At 47.5% G+C, this 15,667-nt stretch overlaps 2 protein-coding genes across 2 annotated transcripts; one reads left to right on the top strand and one right to left on the bottom strand.

Annotated features, from left to right (window-relative positions):
- The first annotated feature begins 838 nt into the window (after nucleotides 1-838).
- On the top strand, nucleotides 839-4,864 carry c33h11orf1 (chromosome 33 C11orf1 homolog). Its single transcript, XM_033049527.1, has 4 exons — nucleotides 839-1,008; nucleotides 1,091-1,337; nucleotides 3,322-3,385; nucleotides 4,318-4,864. Exons 1-4 carry the CDS (start codon nucleotides 839-841, stop codon nucleotides 4,734-4,736), a joined length of 900 nt encoding a protein of 299 aa, XP_032905418.1. The 3' UTR covers nucleotides 4,737-4,864.
- Nucleotides 4,865-7,297: 2,433 nt separating this feature from the next.
- Nucleotides 7,298-14,447, bottom strand: cryab (crystallin alpha B). The gene is made up of 3 exons (XM_033049586.1): nucleotides 14,025-14,447; nucleotides 11,194-11,316; nucleotides 7,298-7,696 (listed from the first exon to the last, which is right to left on the bottom strand). The coding sequence occupies exons 1-3, from the start codon at nucleotides 14,226-14,228 to the stop codon at nucleotides 7,493-7,495; spliced, it is 531 nt and encodes a 176-aa protein (XP_032905477.1). The 5' UTR covers nucleotides 14,229-14,447; the 3' UTR covers nucleotides 7,298-7,492.
- Nucleotides 14,448-15,667: the final 1,220 nt, after the last annotated feature.

Here is a 15,667-nt window from a genome sequence, read left to right as displayed (position 1 = left end):
AGGAGCGGCGGAGGATGAGGGGAGCAAACTGTGGAGCGAGGACCTTTGGTGTGAGGAAGCAGCAGGGAGGTCGCCCCAAGTCTCAAAGTGTAAAGGAATGCAGAACATGGGACAGCACAGTCTGAACAGCCCCTTCGGTCCTCAGCGTCCAGGGCTAGGTTTATTATTTACTCGTGTACCGAGGTACAGTGAAAAGCTTTGTTTTGCATGCAGATCAAATATACTTGGGGTAGAAACAAGGAACTGCAAGTGCTGGTTTAGAGGGCAAAGCTACAGTATAAAGTACACAAACACACCAGTCTGCCCACAATAGCCCAGGCCCTCTGTGTGGGGATGTTGGCAGGGTTAACGTCCTCTGATAATTGTATCTTAATTATTAAAATTGTAATATCAATCTGTAACCCTGTGAATATTTTCAAACAAACGAGATGTAGCTCGGATCAAAAAACATCGCCTCCCCAGAGCACCAGGGGCCAGATACTACGCCTGTCCCGGGCTTCATGTTAAGGACCGCACAGAGGAGGGTGTATGGAACCAGCTGCCAGAGGAGGTCGCTGAGGCAGGTACAGTAACAGCACTTAAAAGGTACACAAAATTGCTGGAGAAACTCAGCGGGTGCAGCAGCATATATGGAGCGAAGGAAATAGGCGACGTTTCGGGCCGAAACCCTTCTTCAGACTGCATTTAAAAGATGTTTGGACAGGTACACGGTACATGGGTGGGAAAGGTTTGGAGGGATGTGGGCCACACGCGGTCAAATGGGACTAGTGCAGATGGGGCATCGTGGTCGGCATGGGCAGGTTGGGCCGAAGGGCCTGTTTCCATGCTGTATGACTCTATGGGCGGGAGTACAAGGTGCGATGCCACAGTATGCACCGTGTACACAGGACACAGCAAGAAGAGCAGCCAGGTCCGGATGGCGCTGACTTTATACAATTCTGTCAAAGCGCCGCGGGAATTCGGTCCGTCCAGCCCGTGCCGGCAGCTGATGGTGCGACTCCGGGGTAAGTGAGCCGGCGACAATCGAGCGTTTCACTGGGTTCCCGGAGCTCCCACGGCGGGGTCAGTCTCTGGCCGCTTTGTGATGCAGCGTTGCCGGGGCAGCGGGGAGCCCGGCCCGGCCCAGCCCGGCACTGGGTCTGGTCAGTCGGGCCGCAGACATGGCAGTGTGGGCAACGCAGGACTTTTGCCCCGGACTCGGGGGGGCCGCCGGCCCACAGAACGATAACTGGGAGGGCGGGGGGCGCCGCTACAGCGAGAGCACGCTGCTTGATCGCTGGTTCGAGGAGAGGAGTGACCTCCGCTATCTCCGCAAGATGAAGCCTCTGCCGTCTCAGGTGCCTGGGTCGCGGCCGCAGCGGGCACAGCTGGAGACTGCAGCTGGGACCACCCAGAACACCCCTAGCTAAAGCCACAGAGTTGAACAGCAGGGAAACTGACCGTTCGGCCCACTTTATCCATACAGTACTAGTCCCATTTTCCTGCTTTTGGACCATTTCCCTCTAAATCCTTTCTATCCGATGATGCTCTTTCTGTCACATATGCAACTGCAGAGTTAAATTATTTTTGCATATGCGCATATATCTACAAATATATTAAAAAATTCATAATTGGGTCCGCTCCTATAGCTTCCTCTGGCAGCTCATTCCAGATACGGACTACCCTCTGAGTGAAAAAGTGGCTCCTGAGATCTTTTCACCCTCATATTGCGCCCATGTCCTCTAGTGATAGAATCCTTTATCCTGGGGAAAAAGACCCTCCAGTCTGAAGCAGGGTCTCGACTCGAAACGTCAACCATTCCTTCACTCCAGAGATACTTCCTGTCCCGCTGAGTTACTCCAGCATTCTGTGTCTATCTTCGGTGTAAACCAGCATCTACAGTTTCTGCCTACACATTGAGATCACACCTTTCACTCCATGTAGATTATAAAATCATAAGAGATAGGAGCGGAATTCGGCCCTTCGGCCCATCAAGTCTACTCCGCCATTCAATCCTGGCTGATCTATATCTCTCTCCTAACCACATTCTCCTGCCTTCTCCCCATAACCTCGGACATTCGTACCAATCAAGAATCTATCTATCTCTACCTTAAATATATCCACTGACTCCGTAGCCTTCTGTGGCAAAGAATTGCACAGATTCACCACCCTCTGAATAAAGCTGGAGACACAGCCACTTCTCCAAAGGGCAAACCGACCATATGGTTTCAGTGATGCCGACTGAGTGATAAATATCAGCCCGAACTCAGGGGAACCCTTTCTCTTTGGAGTGCAGGAGGATGAGGGGTGATCTTACAGGTGTATAAAATCTTGAGAGGAATAGATCAGGTAGATGCACAGAGTCTCTTGCCCAGAGTAGGGGAATCAAGGACCAGAGGACATAGGTTTAAGGTGAAGGGGGGTATATTTAATAGGAACCTGAGGGGTAACGTTTTCACACAAAGGGTGGTGGCTGTATGGAACAAGCTGCCAAATGTGGTAGGTGAGGCAGGGCCTATCCCAACGTTTAAGAAGCAGTTAGACAGGTACATGGATGGGACAGGTTTGGAGGAATATGTGCCAAACGCGGGACTCTAGTGTAGCTGGGACATGTTGGCCGGTGTGGGTTTTTGGCCCGAAGGGCCTGTTTCCACGATTGGATCTCTATGACAATCTGTTGTATTGACTTTGGGGCTTCAGCCGGTGTCTCGCCTGATGTCTGACACTGCCGCATTCACCTGGGCAATATCAGCGTGCAATTGTTTGTAATGCCCCTGTAACGGGTGGAGTGTACTGAGCCACGGGGCAAAACATTCAAGTGCATTTATTGAAAAACATTTCCAACTGTGAAACAACTATATCTTTCCATTGAACCTTAATTATTTTACAAACTCAAGGACGGCACGGTAGAGTTGCTGCCTAATAGCGCCAGAGTCCCTGGTTCGATCTCGACGACGGGTGCTGTCTGTATGGAGTTTGCATGTTCTCCCCTTGACCGCGTGGATTTTCTCCAGGTGCTCCGGTTTCCTTCCACACTCCAAAGACGTACAGTCTGTAGGTTAATTGGCCAGGTATAAATGTAAATTGTCCCTAGTGTTTGTAGGATAGTTAATGTGCGGGGATCGCTGGTCGGTGCGGATCCGGTGGGCCGAAGGGCCTGTTTTTTTGCTCTATCTCTAAACTGAACTAAACTAAACTCATGATCCGTGTTTGTCATTGAGTTGCACCTCTTCCGCTCCTCCTGGGATAATTCTACTTATTTCCCCCTAACATGACAGTATTATCACAATCAATCATCAGCAAATCTTGAAAACAGTTTTATCTCCAATTGTTCTCTTCTAGTATGAACATGCGTATCGAACAATATATGAGGATTCCTACGTCAAGCCAGAGGCTCCGCGGCGAAGTAAGTGATGGTACAGCTGGCATGGGACACTTGAAACTCGAGGGAGATGTCAGCATGTGTAATGTCACAAATGTGTCACCTCATCGAAACCAACGAGGGAGTTTGGCTTTTGTGGAACTGGTCCGTTGCATTCGGGAACCGCAGTGCTTGTCTAATCCTTTACATTGCTCACAAATCAACTGTATTTTGTAGGAATATGAACAAAATTGCAGGTGCTGGTATAAATGGAAGATAGACACAAAATGCCAGAGTAACTCAGTGGGACATCTCTCTTCTCTCCAGAGATGCTGCCTGTCCCGCTGAGTTACTCCACAATTTCGTGTCGATCTTTTATTTTTGTAGGTGCTCGCCTTTCTATACAAAGCTAACTTGGATAACTTGCAATTTAAAGTGGCATCGGATACTTCCTCGGTCTGAAGAAGGGTCTCGACACGAAACATCCCTTTTTTTCCAGAGATGCTGCCTGACCCGCTGAGTTACTACTAGCTCCAGAATTGCACAGTTGGATTGTTATAACAGGTCAGAGAGTCGGTAGTTCCATCAACTTCCACCCCCGGCTCGTGTAGAACAGCCCACCCTGTCCCCTCAGTAGCCCTCCTTCGGCTCTCTGACAGTGGTGAAGGCCAACGTGCCAAGTGCCTTCAGCCATAGGTTGCTCAATACCGCCGAGTTGGTTTATCTACACGTCGGCATCGTCACTGCTACTTAGTTAATTTTTTTAACCATGACACAAAATGTAGGAAGCAAAAAATATAAGCTTTGATTTTCAATTCTGTCAAACTTTAAAAAAAATTCTATCGATGAACGGAAACTTAATTATTTCTTCTATGTAAATCACTTTGGTTTCAACGCGAGTTAACGTGCTATATAAATACAATTTACTTACTTTCTTACTTACTTACTTTATTGTTACAAAATGATTGCCTCCACAGACTTTAAACGCGAGTTCCATGCTTATCCTGGGCACCAGCCAGAGTTAGACCCTCCGATCACCAAGATATTCCCAAAGACCACCTACATGCTGGATTACATGGACCCCGTGTTGCATTCTAATCCTCTCGCACAGTTTGAGCCGGACAGAGGGGAGAGCCAGCAGCTGGAATATTGCGGGCTCCCGGTCACACCAGAAACGGAGAAGCAGCAGCTATGTTTCTCTTACATTCCTCTGGAACCCTGCTCGTCCACCGGCGGAACGGAGGGCAGGCAATCGGATCTCCCGTTTTGTGGGTCTTTCGTCCCCACGAGGTATCCTTTGGGGCTGTGCACGGCGCAGTTTTGCCAGTCTTGCACACCGGCCGCGGTACCTCCCGGGTCAGGCCTGTCTGCGTGCTGTGGGCCCGGAGCTCCATGAGGAATGGCACTCGGCCTGGGAGAGGAATCAGTGGAGCGGCGCAGTTAGGGACGGGAGAAAACAGAGAGACTTTCATTGTAATTAATAGTATGGAATGACTCAAATAAACAGGGCGTGGTGTATGTAACCCCGTGTGCTGAGAATGTGATTTTTATTTAACTCAGTCCGTGACCGACTACAAGAAATTAACTTTAGATGTCTAGTAACGGAAATGCAGAGAAAGGTGGCGCAGAGGAAGGGTCTCGACCCGAAAAGTCACATATTCCTTTTCTCCAGAGATATTGTCTGACCCGCTGTTACTCCAGCTTTTTGTGTCTAACTATCGTCGGTGTAAACCAGCATCTGCAGTTCCTGCCTGCAGTGATGGAGCGGCGCTGCTGGCTCTGCACAGTCCAGCGATCCTCGCTGTAAGTTCCTCATTCCTCGGGCACCCGGGGAGTTCCATTGCAGGTCTCTATGTGCAGAATCTGTCTTCTGCTCTGTCTGTCGTATGTGCTTGCTGAACTCTGGAGGCAAGTCGGTGAGTTAAAGACCCTCCAAACCAAGTGTGTATTTGATGGAATCCATGCTTCCATGAAATCCATGAAATCAAGCGTGCGCTTGAGTTACTTCAGAAACATGTCTTTCGTCATTCATTCATTCATTCATTCATTCATTCAATCATTCATTCATTCATTCATTCATTCATTCATTCATTCATTCATTCATCGTCGTTGAAAACATTAGCGATGCAGTGTTGCTGGTTTCCAACGGGAAAGGTGACGGACGCACCACACATCTCTGTCCTCCAGTTCCGCCGCTGGAAGTATAGGATATTGGTGTGTGTGCTTTATCATTCCTACAATGCTATGTACGACAGTGATCGCAACTTCTACTGAAGTGTGGATGGCCGTTGGCTCGCTACAAGCGATACATTACGATATAAACTTGCATGAAACGTGAGAGATTATTTGATGATTATTTGTTGGTGTAGCCGCTGTACTTTTAGGTAAATTCTGCTGTTACGATAGAACTTTATTTGTCCCAGAGGGGAAAGTGATGTAGTAAACATGTACTAAACCCAGGACCAGGGGGCACAGTTTAAGAATAAGGGATAAGCCATTTAGAACGGAGATGAGGAAACACTTTTTCTCACAGAGTGGCGAGTCTGTGGAATTCTCTGCCTCAGAGGGCGGTGGAGACAGGTTCTCTGGATGCTTTCAAGAGAGAGCTAGATAGGGCTCTTAAAAATAGCGGAGTCAGGGGATATGGGGAGAAGGCAGGAACGGGGTACTGATTGTGGATGATCAGCCATGATCACATTGAATGGCGGTGCTGGCTCAAAGGGCCAAATGGCCTACTCCTGCACCTATTGTCAATGTCTATTGTCTAAAACATTACCACAACCCGTTGCAAATCTTACACAATGCAACAGGAATACTGCGCTTGTGTCGGGCGACCTTGTTTCCTTTCAAAGACCGATGGTGTCATTTACTGTGTAGGAAGGAACTGCAGATGCTGGTTTGCACCGAAGGTAGACACAAAGTGTTGGAGTAACTCAGCGGGACAGGCAGCATCTCTGGAAAGAAGGAATGGGTGACGTTTCGGGTCGAGACCCTTCTTTAATGGGGTGTGGCGGTGTGTGAGGGGCAGCGAGGTAACTGGAGGTTGTTGGTACACAAAAACGTTGGAGAAACTCAGCGGGTGCAGCAGCATCTATGGAGCGAAGGAGATAGGCAACGTTTCGGCCCGAAACGTTGCCTATCTCCTTCGCTCCATATATGCTGCCGCACCCGCTGAATTTCTCCAGCACTTTTGTCTACCTAAAAAACTCAGTTCATTTCCTCTTTGCCCTGGAGAGGAAAAGACTACAAAAAGTAGTAAACACTGCCCAGTCCATCATCGGCTCTGACCTTCCTTCCATCGAGGGGATTTATCGCAGTCGCTGCCTCAAAAAGGCTGGCAGTATCATCAAAGACCCACACCATCCTGGCCACACACTGATCTCCCTGCTACCTTCAGGTAGAAGGTACAGGAGCCTGAAGACTGCAACAACCAGGTTCAGGAATAGCTACTTCCCCTCAGCCATCAGGCTATTAAACCTGGCTCGGACAAAACTCTGATTATTAGCAACCACTTTCTGTTATTTGCACTACCAGTTTATTTATTCATGTGTGTATATATTTATATCATGGTATATGGACACATTTATCTGTTTTGTAGTAAATGCCTACTATTTTCTGTGTGCTTAAGCAAAGCAAGAATTTCATTGTCCTATACAGGGACACATGACAATAAACTCACTTGAACTTGAACTTGAACTTTATGTTTTATCCATGACCTCTAATCCTTGAGCCGCTGAGTTTCTCCAGCATTTTTGTCTACCATCGATTTTCCAGCATCTGCAGTTCCTTCTTAAACAACTGGAGGTTGTTATTTGTTTGTACTAACCCATTGACCTGTTGGCATCTGTGCACTGGCTGATAAGGTAAGCAAATGCAACAAATAATTGGCTATTATCCTGAAATGCCTCGTCTGTCACGGGCATACAGCAAGGAAATAAACAGGATTTGCGCGTTAAGTTGGTTCATCAATTGTTGATTTTATTTTAAGGTGATATTAATGAAGGCAGCAAAGATAAATGTTTGTTGCAAGCTGACATATTAAGGAATGTTTGATTACATGGCGATACAAAAAATGTTACACAAAAAGCGAAAGGCGATACTTTAATGGCTTGAAGTTGTTTCACACTGAACTCAACAGAAAGGTCCGGGGATTCACATCTGCTGAGGTCCAGCGACCGCAGGCTTCTCCTCTCGGAAGATGGGCACGGTTCTCTCGGGGACGTCGGCCACTTTCCGGGGGCCGGTGACGGTCAGCACTCCGTCCGCCGACAGCGAGGAGGTGATCAGGGTCGGGTCCACTCCCGCCGGGATCTTGTACTTGCGGTGAAACTCCCGGGAAATATATCCGTGTTCATCCTGCAGAACAGAAGGGTTTCAGCTGCTGAACATTCCCGCTGTCTTTGTTTCACAAAGTAGAGAAGACACCACAAGGAAAAGCTCAGACCAGTCAGCAGCCATTGGGGATGTTCTATTCGTGACTGGTACAGTTCTGAACTGCCTGTACTTCCTGGAGTTTAGAAGGATAATTGGGGGGACCTCATTGAAATGTAGTGAAATGCCTGGATAGCGGGAATGTAGAGAGGATGTTTCCACTAGGACCAGAGGCCACAGCCTCAGAATAAAATGACATACCTTTAAAAAGGAGATGAGGAGGAATCTTGTTAGTCAGAGGGTGGCGAATCAGTGGAATTAATTGCCTCAGAAGGTTGTGGAGGCCAAGCCAAAGCATATTTTTAAGATTGATAGATTCACCACCATCTGACTAAATAAATTCCTCCTCATCTCCTTCCAAAAGGAACATCCTTTAATTCTGCGACAAGACTCTCCAACTAGTGGAAACATCGTCTCCACATCCACTCGATCCAGGACTTTCACTATTCGGTAAGTTTCAATGAAGTCCACTCTCATCCTTCCATACTCCAGTGAGAACAGGTCCAAAGCCGTCAAACGCATTTTCCTGCGTTAACTTGCAGCTACACAACACTCCTCCACTGAACCAGCACACTCATGCACCCTCTGCAGAATTAATTACGAGACCGTAGTCACAGAGTTAGATAACAACACAGATGCCTGAACCACTTGTTGTTTGCTGACATCTCTCTGGAACACCAGAGGCTGCGGAGAGACACGACAGAAGTATTAAAAAATGAAGAGAGGAATAGATAGGGTAGACAGTGCGTACCTTTTCACCGGGATGCATATATACAATAGTAGAGGGCACCGCTTTAAGGTGAGAGGGGTAAAGTTTAAAGGAAATGCACAGGGCAAGACTTTTTTTACAGAGAGGATGGCGAGTGCCTGGAACGCGCTGCTGGGGTTGGTGGTGGAGGCAGATACAACAGTGGCATTTTAGAGACTTTTGGATAGGTACATGGATATGCCGGGATATGGATTATGTGCAGGTGGCCGAGGGCTGGTCTTGGCATTAGGACCGTTTGCAACAGACATTGTAAGCGGAAGGGCTTGTTGCACTCTTCTAGGTTTTATGTTCCATGGTTTCACTTCACCCAAGGGACCAGTGTAGTGAGCAACAGGAGCCAGCTGATGAACGCAGGCACCACAGTTGGTACTCACTCTGCCTTCAGTGGACAGCCTCAGGAGTACAGGGCAACTGAAAGCATTGGCCAGTGAGCGGGAACTTGTGTCACACACGGGTGCTCATAAGTGATATGGGTATTCGGTCCATCAAGTCTACCCCATCATTCAATCATGGTTGATCTATCTCTCCCTCCTAATCCTATTCTCCCGCCTTCTCCCCATAATCCCTGACACCCGGACTGACCAAGAATCTATCTATCTCTGTGGGATGGGAGATTGCAACCTTCACGTGGTCCACCCTGTTTTGATGAATGCAACCAACCTGGCGTGCACAATCAAATAAGATCAAATGGAACAAGTTGTCCTACAACTTTAGGCTGTGCACGCCATACACAAGAAGAAGAAGCAGGTCTATCTCTGTCTTAAAAATATCCATTGACTTGGCCTCCACAGCCTTTTGTGGCAAAGAATTCCACAGATTCACCATCCTCTGACTGAATATTTTCACTGTCAATTAACGTCAATTAATCCGAAGCACATTCGGGATGGAAGTGACAAGATTCCTGTAGCCTGGGAACTATATTGCATCTGTCACATCTTCAGAACTTTCTGGAGACGACTCTAGAACCAATGAATCACTAATGAAGTGCAGTTGCCATCTAACCTCAGTAAGTTGCTGAGCCAAAGATAGTTGTTGGAACTGACTTTATAAATACATCTCCAGCTGAGATAAGGTGTCTGATGCACACTGCACTCCCCACCCGCTGACACTGACTGACGTCAATCCAAGCTCAGATACGTGACCACCAGCTTTGGCCGGAGCCCCATTGAACCCTTGAACCACTGAGTGTAAACCACACAGGAGAAGTCGTCGCCGCTGTAAGAAGTATTTTGCTTGGGACAGCTTACAACCCAGCGGTATGAATATTGACTTTTCTAACTTCGAGTAACCCTTGCTTTCCCTCTCTCTCTCCATCCCTCACCCACCCGAGATCTCCGACTAGTTTGACGGTCCGACTGATAATTTTTTCTTTGTACGCCTTCCCCTAGCAGTCACCCTCTACATTTTCCTTGCTTCGTCCCCTTTGATCTCTCATCTTGATGTTTCCCCCTCCCCTGACTCTCAGTCTGAAGACGGGTCTTGGCCAGAAACATTGCCCATTCCTTCTCTCCAGAGATGCTGCCTGTCCCGCTGAGTTACTCTAGCATTTTGTGTCTATCCTCGCAGTCCGAATGTTCTTCTTCTCCTGTCTGATTGCCCGTTGTCCAGTTAATAACTAGTGAGGTTATATTTAAATAATTTCTACAACCTGGACATGTTGTTGAAAGTCAAATGTATCTGTTTGTAGAATTGGTGGTATTAACATAACTGACTTGGAGGCGGCACAGTGGCGCAGCGGTGGAGTTGCTGCCTCACAGCGCCAGAGACTCTGTCTCCGGGTGTTGTCTGCACAGTTTGTACGTTCTCCGCGCGACCACATGGCTTTTTTTCTGTGTGCTCCGGTTTCCTTCCACATTCCAAAGATGTGCAGGTTTGCAGGTTCAACGTCTGACAAAGGGCCTCGACTCGAAACCCCACCTATTTCTTCTCACCAGAGATGCTGCCTGTCCCGCTGAGTTACTCCATCATTTTGTGTCTATCTTCGGTGTAAACCAAGATCTGCAGTTCCTTCCTACACAGGTTTGTAGGTTAATTGGCTTCTGTAAATCGTCCTCAGTGTGCAGGATAGTACTAGTGTACGGGGTGAGGGGTTATCGCTGGTCGACACGGACTCAATGGGCCGAAAGGCCTGTTTCCACGCTGTATTTCTCGACTAAAACTAAACTAAATGTAAACAACGACCGACTTAAGACCAGTCCGATCACCACCTGTATTTCCCATCCGGACTGAGCATGTTTACAATGTTTCATGGCTGCAAACATTCTAAAGTGCTGCCATAGCATTGGCTTGCTTCCAATGGTCTAATAGCAGATCCGGACTGCAACGCATCAGCTGGTCACCAGCGTAAACAAAGTCTACACCAATTAAAATGTATTGGAAGGAACTGGAAAACCTTTTCAAAATCATCTAGACCTAATGTGCTGCTGTAGGGGACTTTAAAATCCCAGTGGGGACAATGTTGTTTACTCACCCATACTAGTCCTGGCCCTCACTCAAACTAGCAGCCTGTGCAGGAATGCTCTCATTCCCACCCAGGGAATCTCTCCCGCAAATTCAACTCAACCCATTTTTCTTATTCTTTAAAGTTTACCCGGCCGATGAAAGCACCCACCAAAGAGGATGATCTAAAGCGGAACCGGAGAGTGAGACTTACCTGACGCTCTTCATGCTGGGCTTGGATTTCAATAAAGTCCCCCTGGATTTTGACTCGAATTTCCTCAGGGGTGAAATGTTTGACATCAAGGTGAATTGCAAACTTGTCCTTGTCCAGTCTCACCTGCAAGAGATAAAGCATGCATCCTGAGCAAAGAGTGGACGTCAAGTTCCCAAATTTTCTTCTAAATAACCCAGTGATAAAATAGTGGTACAGAAACATGACCCTGAAAACCCCCAACTCAGCTCGGATGGCAGGATATTGTAATAGGGACAAGTGCACAAGCCCATTAATTATTTGCTGAGTGTCTTTGGTGTCCTGTGGCTGGGAGAGCAGTTCGTAAGTTCTAGGAGCAGAATTAGGCCATTCGGCCCATCAAGTCCAAGCAGCCATTCAATCATGGCAGATCTATCTTTCCTTCTCAACCCCGTTTTCCTGCATTCTCCCCATAGCCCCCGACACCCTTACTAATCAAGAATCTACCAATCTTGGCCTCCAAAGCCGTCTGGACATTATAATCCCCCAAGTAAGTGGACACAACCCGTTCCCAGTAAAACAACTTTAACAAACTTTTCCGAATATTCTGTGTTACCAACACAACTTGCGGTTGCATAAACCTGCTAGCCACTCAAAAACATGCGTTGATTTTTAAAGATGGATCAAACAGGCTCATGTATTATTTTAATGCACTTTTTGTCCCAATGTAAAAACCTTTTGCTTTCCTCCCCCAACAAATAAAGCTGAGTTTCAAACCGTTGAACCTTGCTCTCCATTCTCTGTGAAGTGGTCTATCCTTGCAGAGCTGTGTGCAATAGGAAAGGGCAGGTCTGGAGTTGGGGCTGCAAGGAAGATATCTTGTTGCAGGAAGGAGAACACCTCCTCTCTCCTCTGTAGAGTCTTGCATGTGATGCGACGTATATAATACACCTTGAGGTATACGCCCCCCCAGTGGCAGAGGATTGGTGCCCTTTCGGCCCTACGAGCCAGCACTGCCATTCAATATGATTATGGCTGATCATCCAAAATCAGTACCCCGTTCCTGCTTTTTCCCCATATCCCTTGATTCAGTTAGCCCGAAGAGCTAAATGTAACTCTCTCTTGAATGCATCAGTGGGCAAGTTTCCACTGTGCACCCTGAGACAGTGAGTTTGACAACAGCACAGGGAGTTTCGAAGATGGTCCTTCTGTGCAAGTGCATCCATTCATTGGTGTTTGACATGGGCTCTCTCATCACACCACCGTGCTTCAATCAGCTACAGTCCTTGCCAGCCTACACTGGAGACTGCTGGAGCATTTTCTTCGGAAACAACACTCCATGGAATGAGGGACGTGGCTGTCTGAACAGGCGGCTCACACTGCACAATGGCAGACATTGTGGGAACTCATGATGGGGTGAAGAATTGTTCTCAAAGATTGTCTTAAGATGTCTTAAGATTTAAAACATAAAACATTTATACAGAGTCTTAAAGCATGGAAACAAGGCCTTCGGCCCAACTTGCCCATGCCAGCTAACATGCCCCAACTACACTAGTCCCACCTACCTGCATTTCAGATCAGATTTCAAGTAACCCTTGCATTCCCTCTCTCTCCATCCCACTCCCACCCTAGTTATCCTGGTGGTTACATTGTTCATATCCCATCATTAACACCTCCTCCAAAGCCAACAATGGACCATTGTGGGCTCTTTGGCCATCTGTGCTGGCTCTGATTTGTTCGAAAAGGTAGAGAAAAAATCAGAGCTGCCTCGAATGGTCAAGGTGTCCACAATGGTCCCCTCCCCCCACTCACCATCACCAACACCACAGTCACATATGTGGAGTCATTTAAGTTCCATGGAACCATCATCCCAGGGATCTAAAATGGGAGGCCACCATCGACTCCACAATCAAAAAGGCCCAACAGATGATGTACTTCCTGGGGCAGCTGAGAAAACACAATCAGCCACAGACAATGATGGTCCAGGTATATACTGCCATCATAGAGCCTGTCCTCGCCTTCTCCATCATGGTCTGGTTTGGCTCAGCCACCAAGCACGACATCCGGAGTCTGCAGCGCATAGTTCGATCTGCCGAGAAGGTTGTTAGCTACAACCTTCCCCCCATCGACAAACTGTACACTGCAAGGGCCAGGAAGCGAGCGGGTAAGATCATCTCTGACCCCTCTCACCCTGGCCACAAACTCTTTGAATCACTTCCCTATGGAAGGCGACTCCGGACTGTCAAAACCGCCGCAGCCAGACATAAAAAACGCATTTTTCCACGAGTAGTAGCTCTACTGAACAGCCAAAAGTCTGTAGCCTCCTTTTGCTCTGGTATTTTATTTTACTCAAGGTTTCAAGGTCAGTTTATTGTCACATGTACCAATTAAGGTACAGGACACACGTTTCAATTATAATGTTTTATTTTGTAATTGTCTACAGTATATCGTGTTGTTATCCTTGCGCGCAAAGCACCAAAGACAAATTCCTTGGAAGTATACATACTTGGCTAATAAAATGTATGCAGTTCAATTCAATTCAATTCACTTGCCCATTAGGGGCAAATTAACTGCGGCCAATTAACCTCCCAACCCGCCAGTGTTTGGGATGTGGGGAAACCGGAGCACCCGGAGCAAACCCACGCAGTCACGGGGAGAATATGCAAACTCCACACCGACAGCACCCGAGGTTAGGATTGAATCTAGAGTTGTGAAGATTACGCACAGGAAAATTGAACAAAATAATACTTGTTTTGAGACAAACGCACATCTAATTTCATCACACGCTCTCTAAGCAAACATGTTGTTAAGTAACACGAAAAGGACACGGCGATATAAGAACGCGTAGAACGTACCTCAGAGAGTCCAGACTGCAACCAGCTGGGGGTCCTGCTCAGACCTGCCGCCTTCCAGTAGAAGGGGTTCACCAGAGAGGAGAAGTTGATGAAGGGTTCGAGGTCAAAGTGTTCCCCAAAATGCTGGTCAAAGATGCGAGAGGGGAAGAGGGAGTTCTGGAAGAGGGAACGGCGAAACCACGGGTGTTGGATGGCAATGTCCATCTTCTCGCTTTGAAAGGAAGGAGAGGGTTTAGCTTTGAAACTTGTGCGGAGCTCAGTCCAAGAACCGCTTGCAGGTCAGCCCGTGGCTGTGATCTTTATATACACAATGACAGCCACCCATTGAACCTTCTGGAAAACTGATGCAAGGCTGATTGAGTCTGTCATGTGATCTCATTCTTTAGGGAGTTATTATTTTGGGGGATTAGACGTGTCACCACCAGTAACGCGGTCTCTCTAGCGGCGAACAAAGCTGTGCTGATCAATCCCTTCCTCTGCTGGCAAGGCCGCCGTGGGCTGCACCAGATGACCTCATGGCATTTTCAAAGGGGAGCTATTGTATCGGGAGAGATTTTATGATGTTCCAGTTTTATTAACGATTAAAGATTTTAATGCCCTTTTGTTCCGCGGTGTCTGTGTGTTGGGTCATTCAGAAGCTGAACCGGAATGGCGATGATGGCCATCACAAATATGTCATCCCAGAAATAGGCCAGTGCTGATCACTTTATAATGCGGCCGAGAGGGTATTTTAGTTCCTGGCTGTGTTGAATGGGATCAGTCCCTAGTACCGCGTTACCAATTGATGGCGTCGCAGGACGCTGCCTTGGAACGTCTCGATGACTTATTTTTACTTTTGAGGGCCTGAGACATGTTCTGCCCCCTGAGCCGTGTGATTACCAGCCCATCTCATTGGATGGTGTAGGGGGCTGCAGGCCTGGAGACACGTCTAGAAACAAAGAACTGCAGATGCTGGTTAATCAAGGAAAGTCACAAAGTGTTGGAGTAACCCAAGTTCAAGGTCAAGCGAGTTTATTGTCATGTGTCCCTGATAGGACAATGAAATTCTTGCTTTGCTTCAGCACACAGAACATAGTAGGCATTTACTACAAAACAGATCAGTGTGTCCATATACCATAATATAAATATATACACACATGAATAAATAAACTGATAAAGTGCAAATAACAGATAATGGGTTATTAATAATCAGAGTTTTGTCCGAGCCAGGTTTAACAGCCTGATGGCTGTGGGGAAGTAGCTATTCCTGAACCTGGTTGTTGCAGTCTTCAGGCTCCTGTACCTTCTACCTGAAGGTAGCAGGGAGATGAGTGTGTGGCCAGGATGGTGTGGGTCTTTGATGATGCTGCCAGCCTTTTTGAGGCAGCGACTGCGACCAGGCGGGTCAGGCAGCATCCCTGCAGAACATGGGCAGGCGACCCTTCCGCAGACTGCATCCATCACCTGTCCATGTTCTCCAGAGATGCTGCCTGGCCTGCTGAGTTACTCCAGCATTTTGTGTCTTTCAGCTTCAGGTTCCAACCACAGTTGGGTAATTTAATGGCCCCGACTGGGATTGCACTTGATGCCAGGTTTTTAAAAACGAAGCAGAATCAGCCGCAAGGTTGGACCAGAGAAGCTGAGAATGTTTCCTTGCAGCGGTG

The sequence above is a fragment of the Amblyraja radiata genome, chromosome 33, assembly GCF_010909765.2.
Source record: "Amblyraja radiata isolate CabotCenter1 chromosome 33, sAmbRad1.1.pri, whole genome shotgun sequence".
Classification (NCBI taxonomy): Eukaryota; Metazoa; Chordata; class Chondrichthyes; order Rajiformes; family Rajidae; genus Amblyraja; species Amblyraja radiata.
This window is presented reverse-complemented; position numbering and strand designations above follow the sequence as displayed.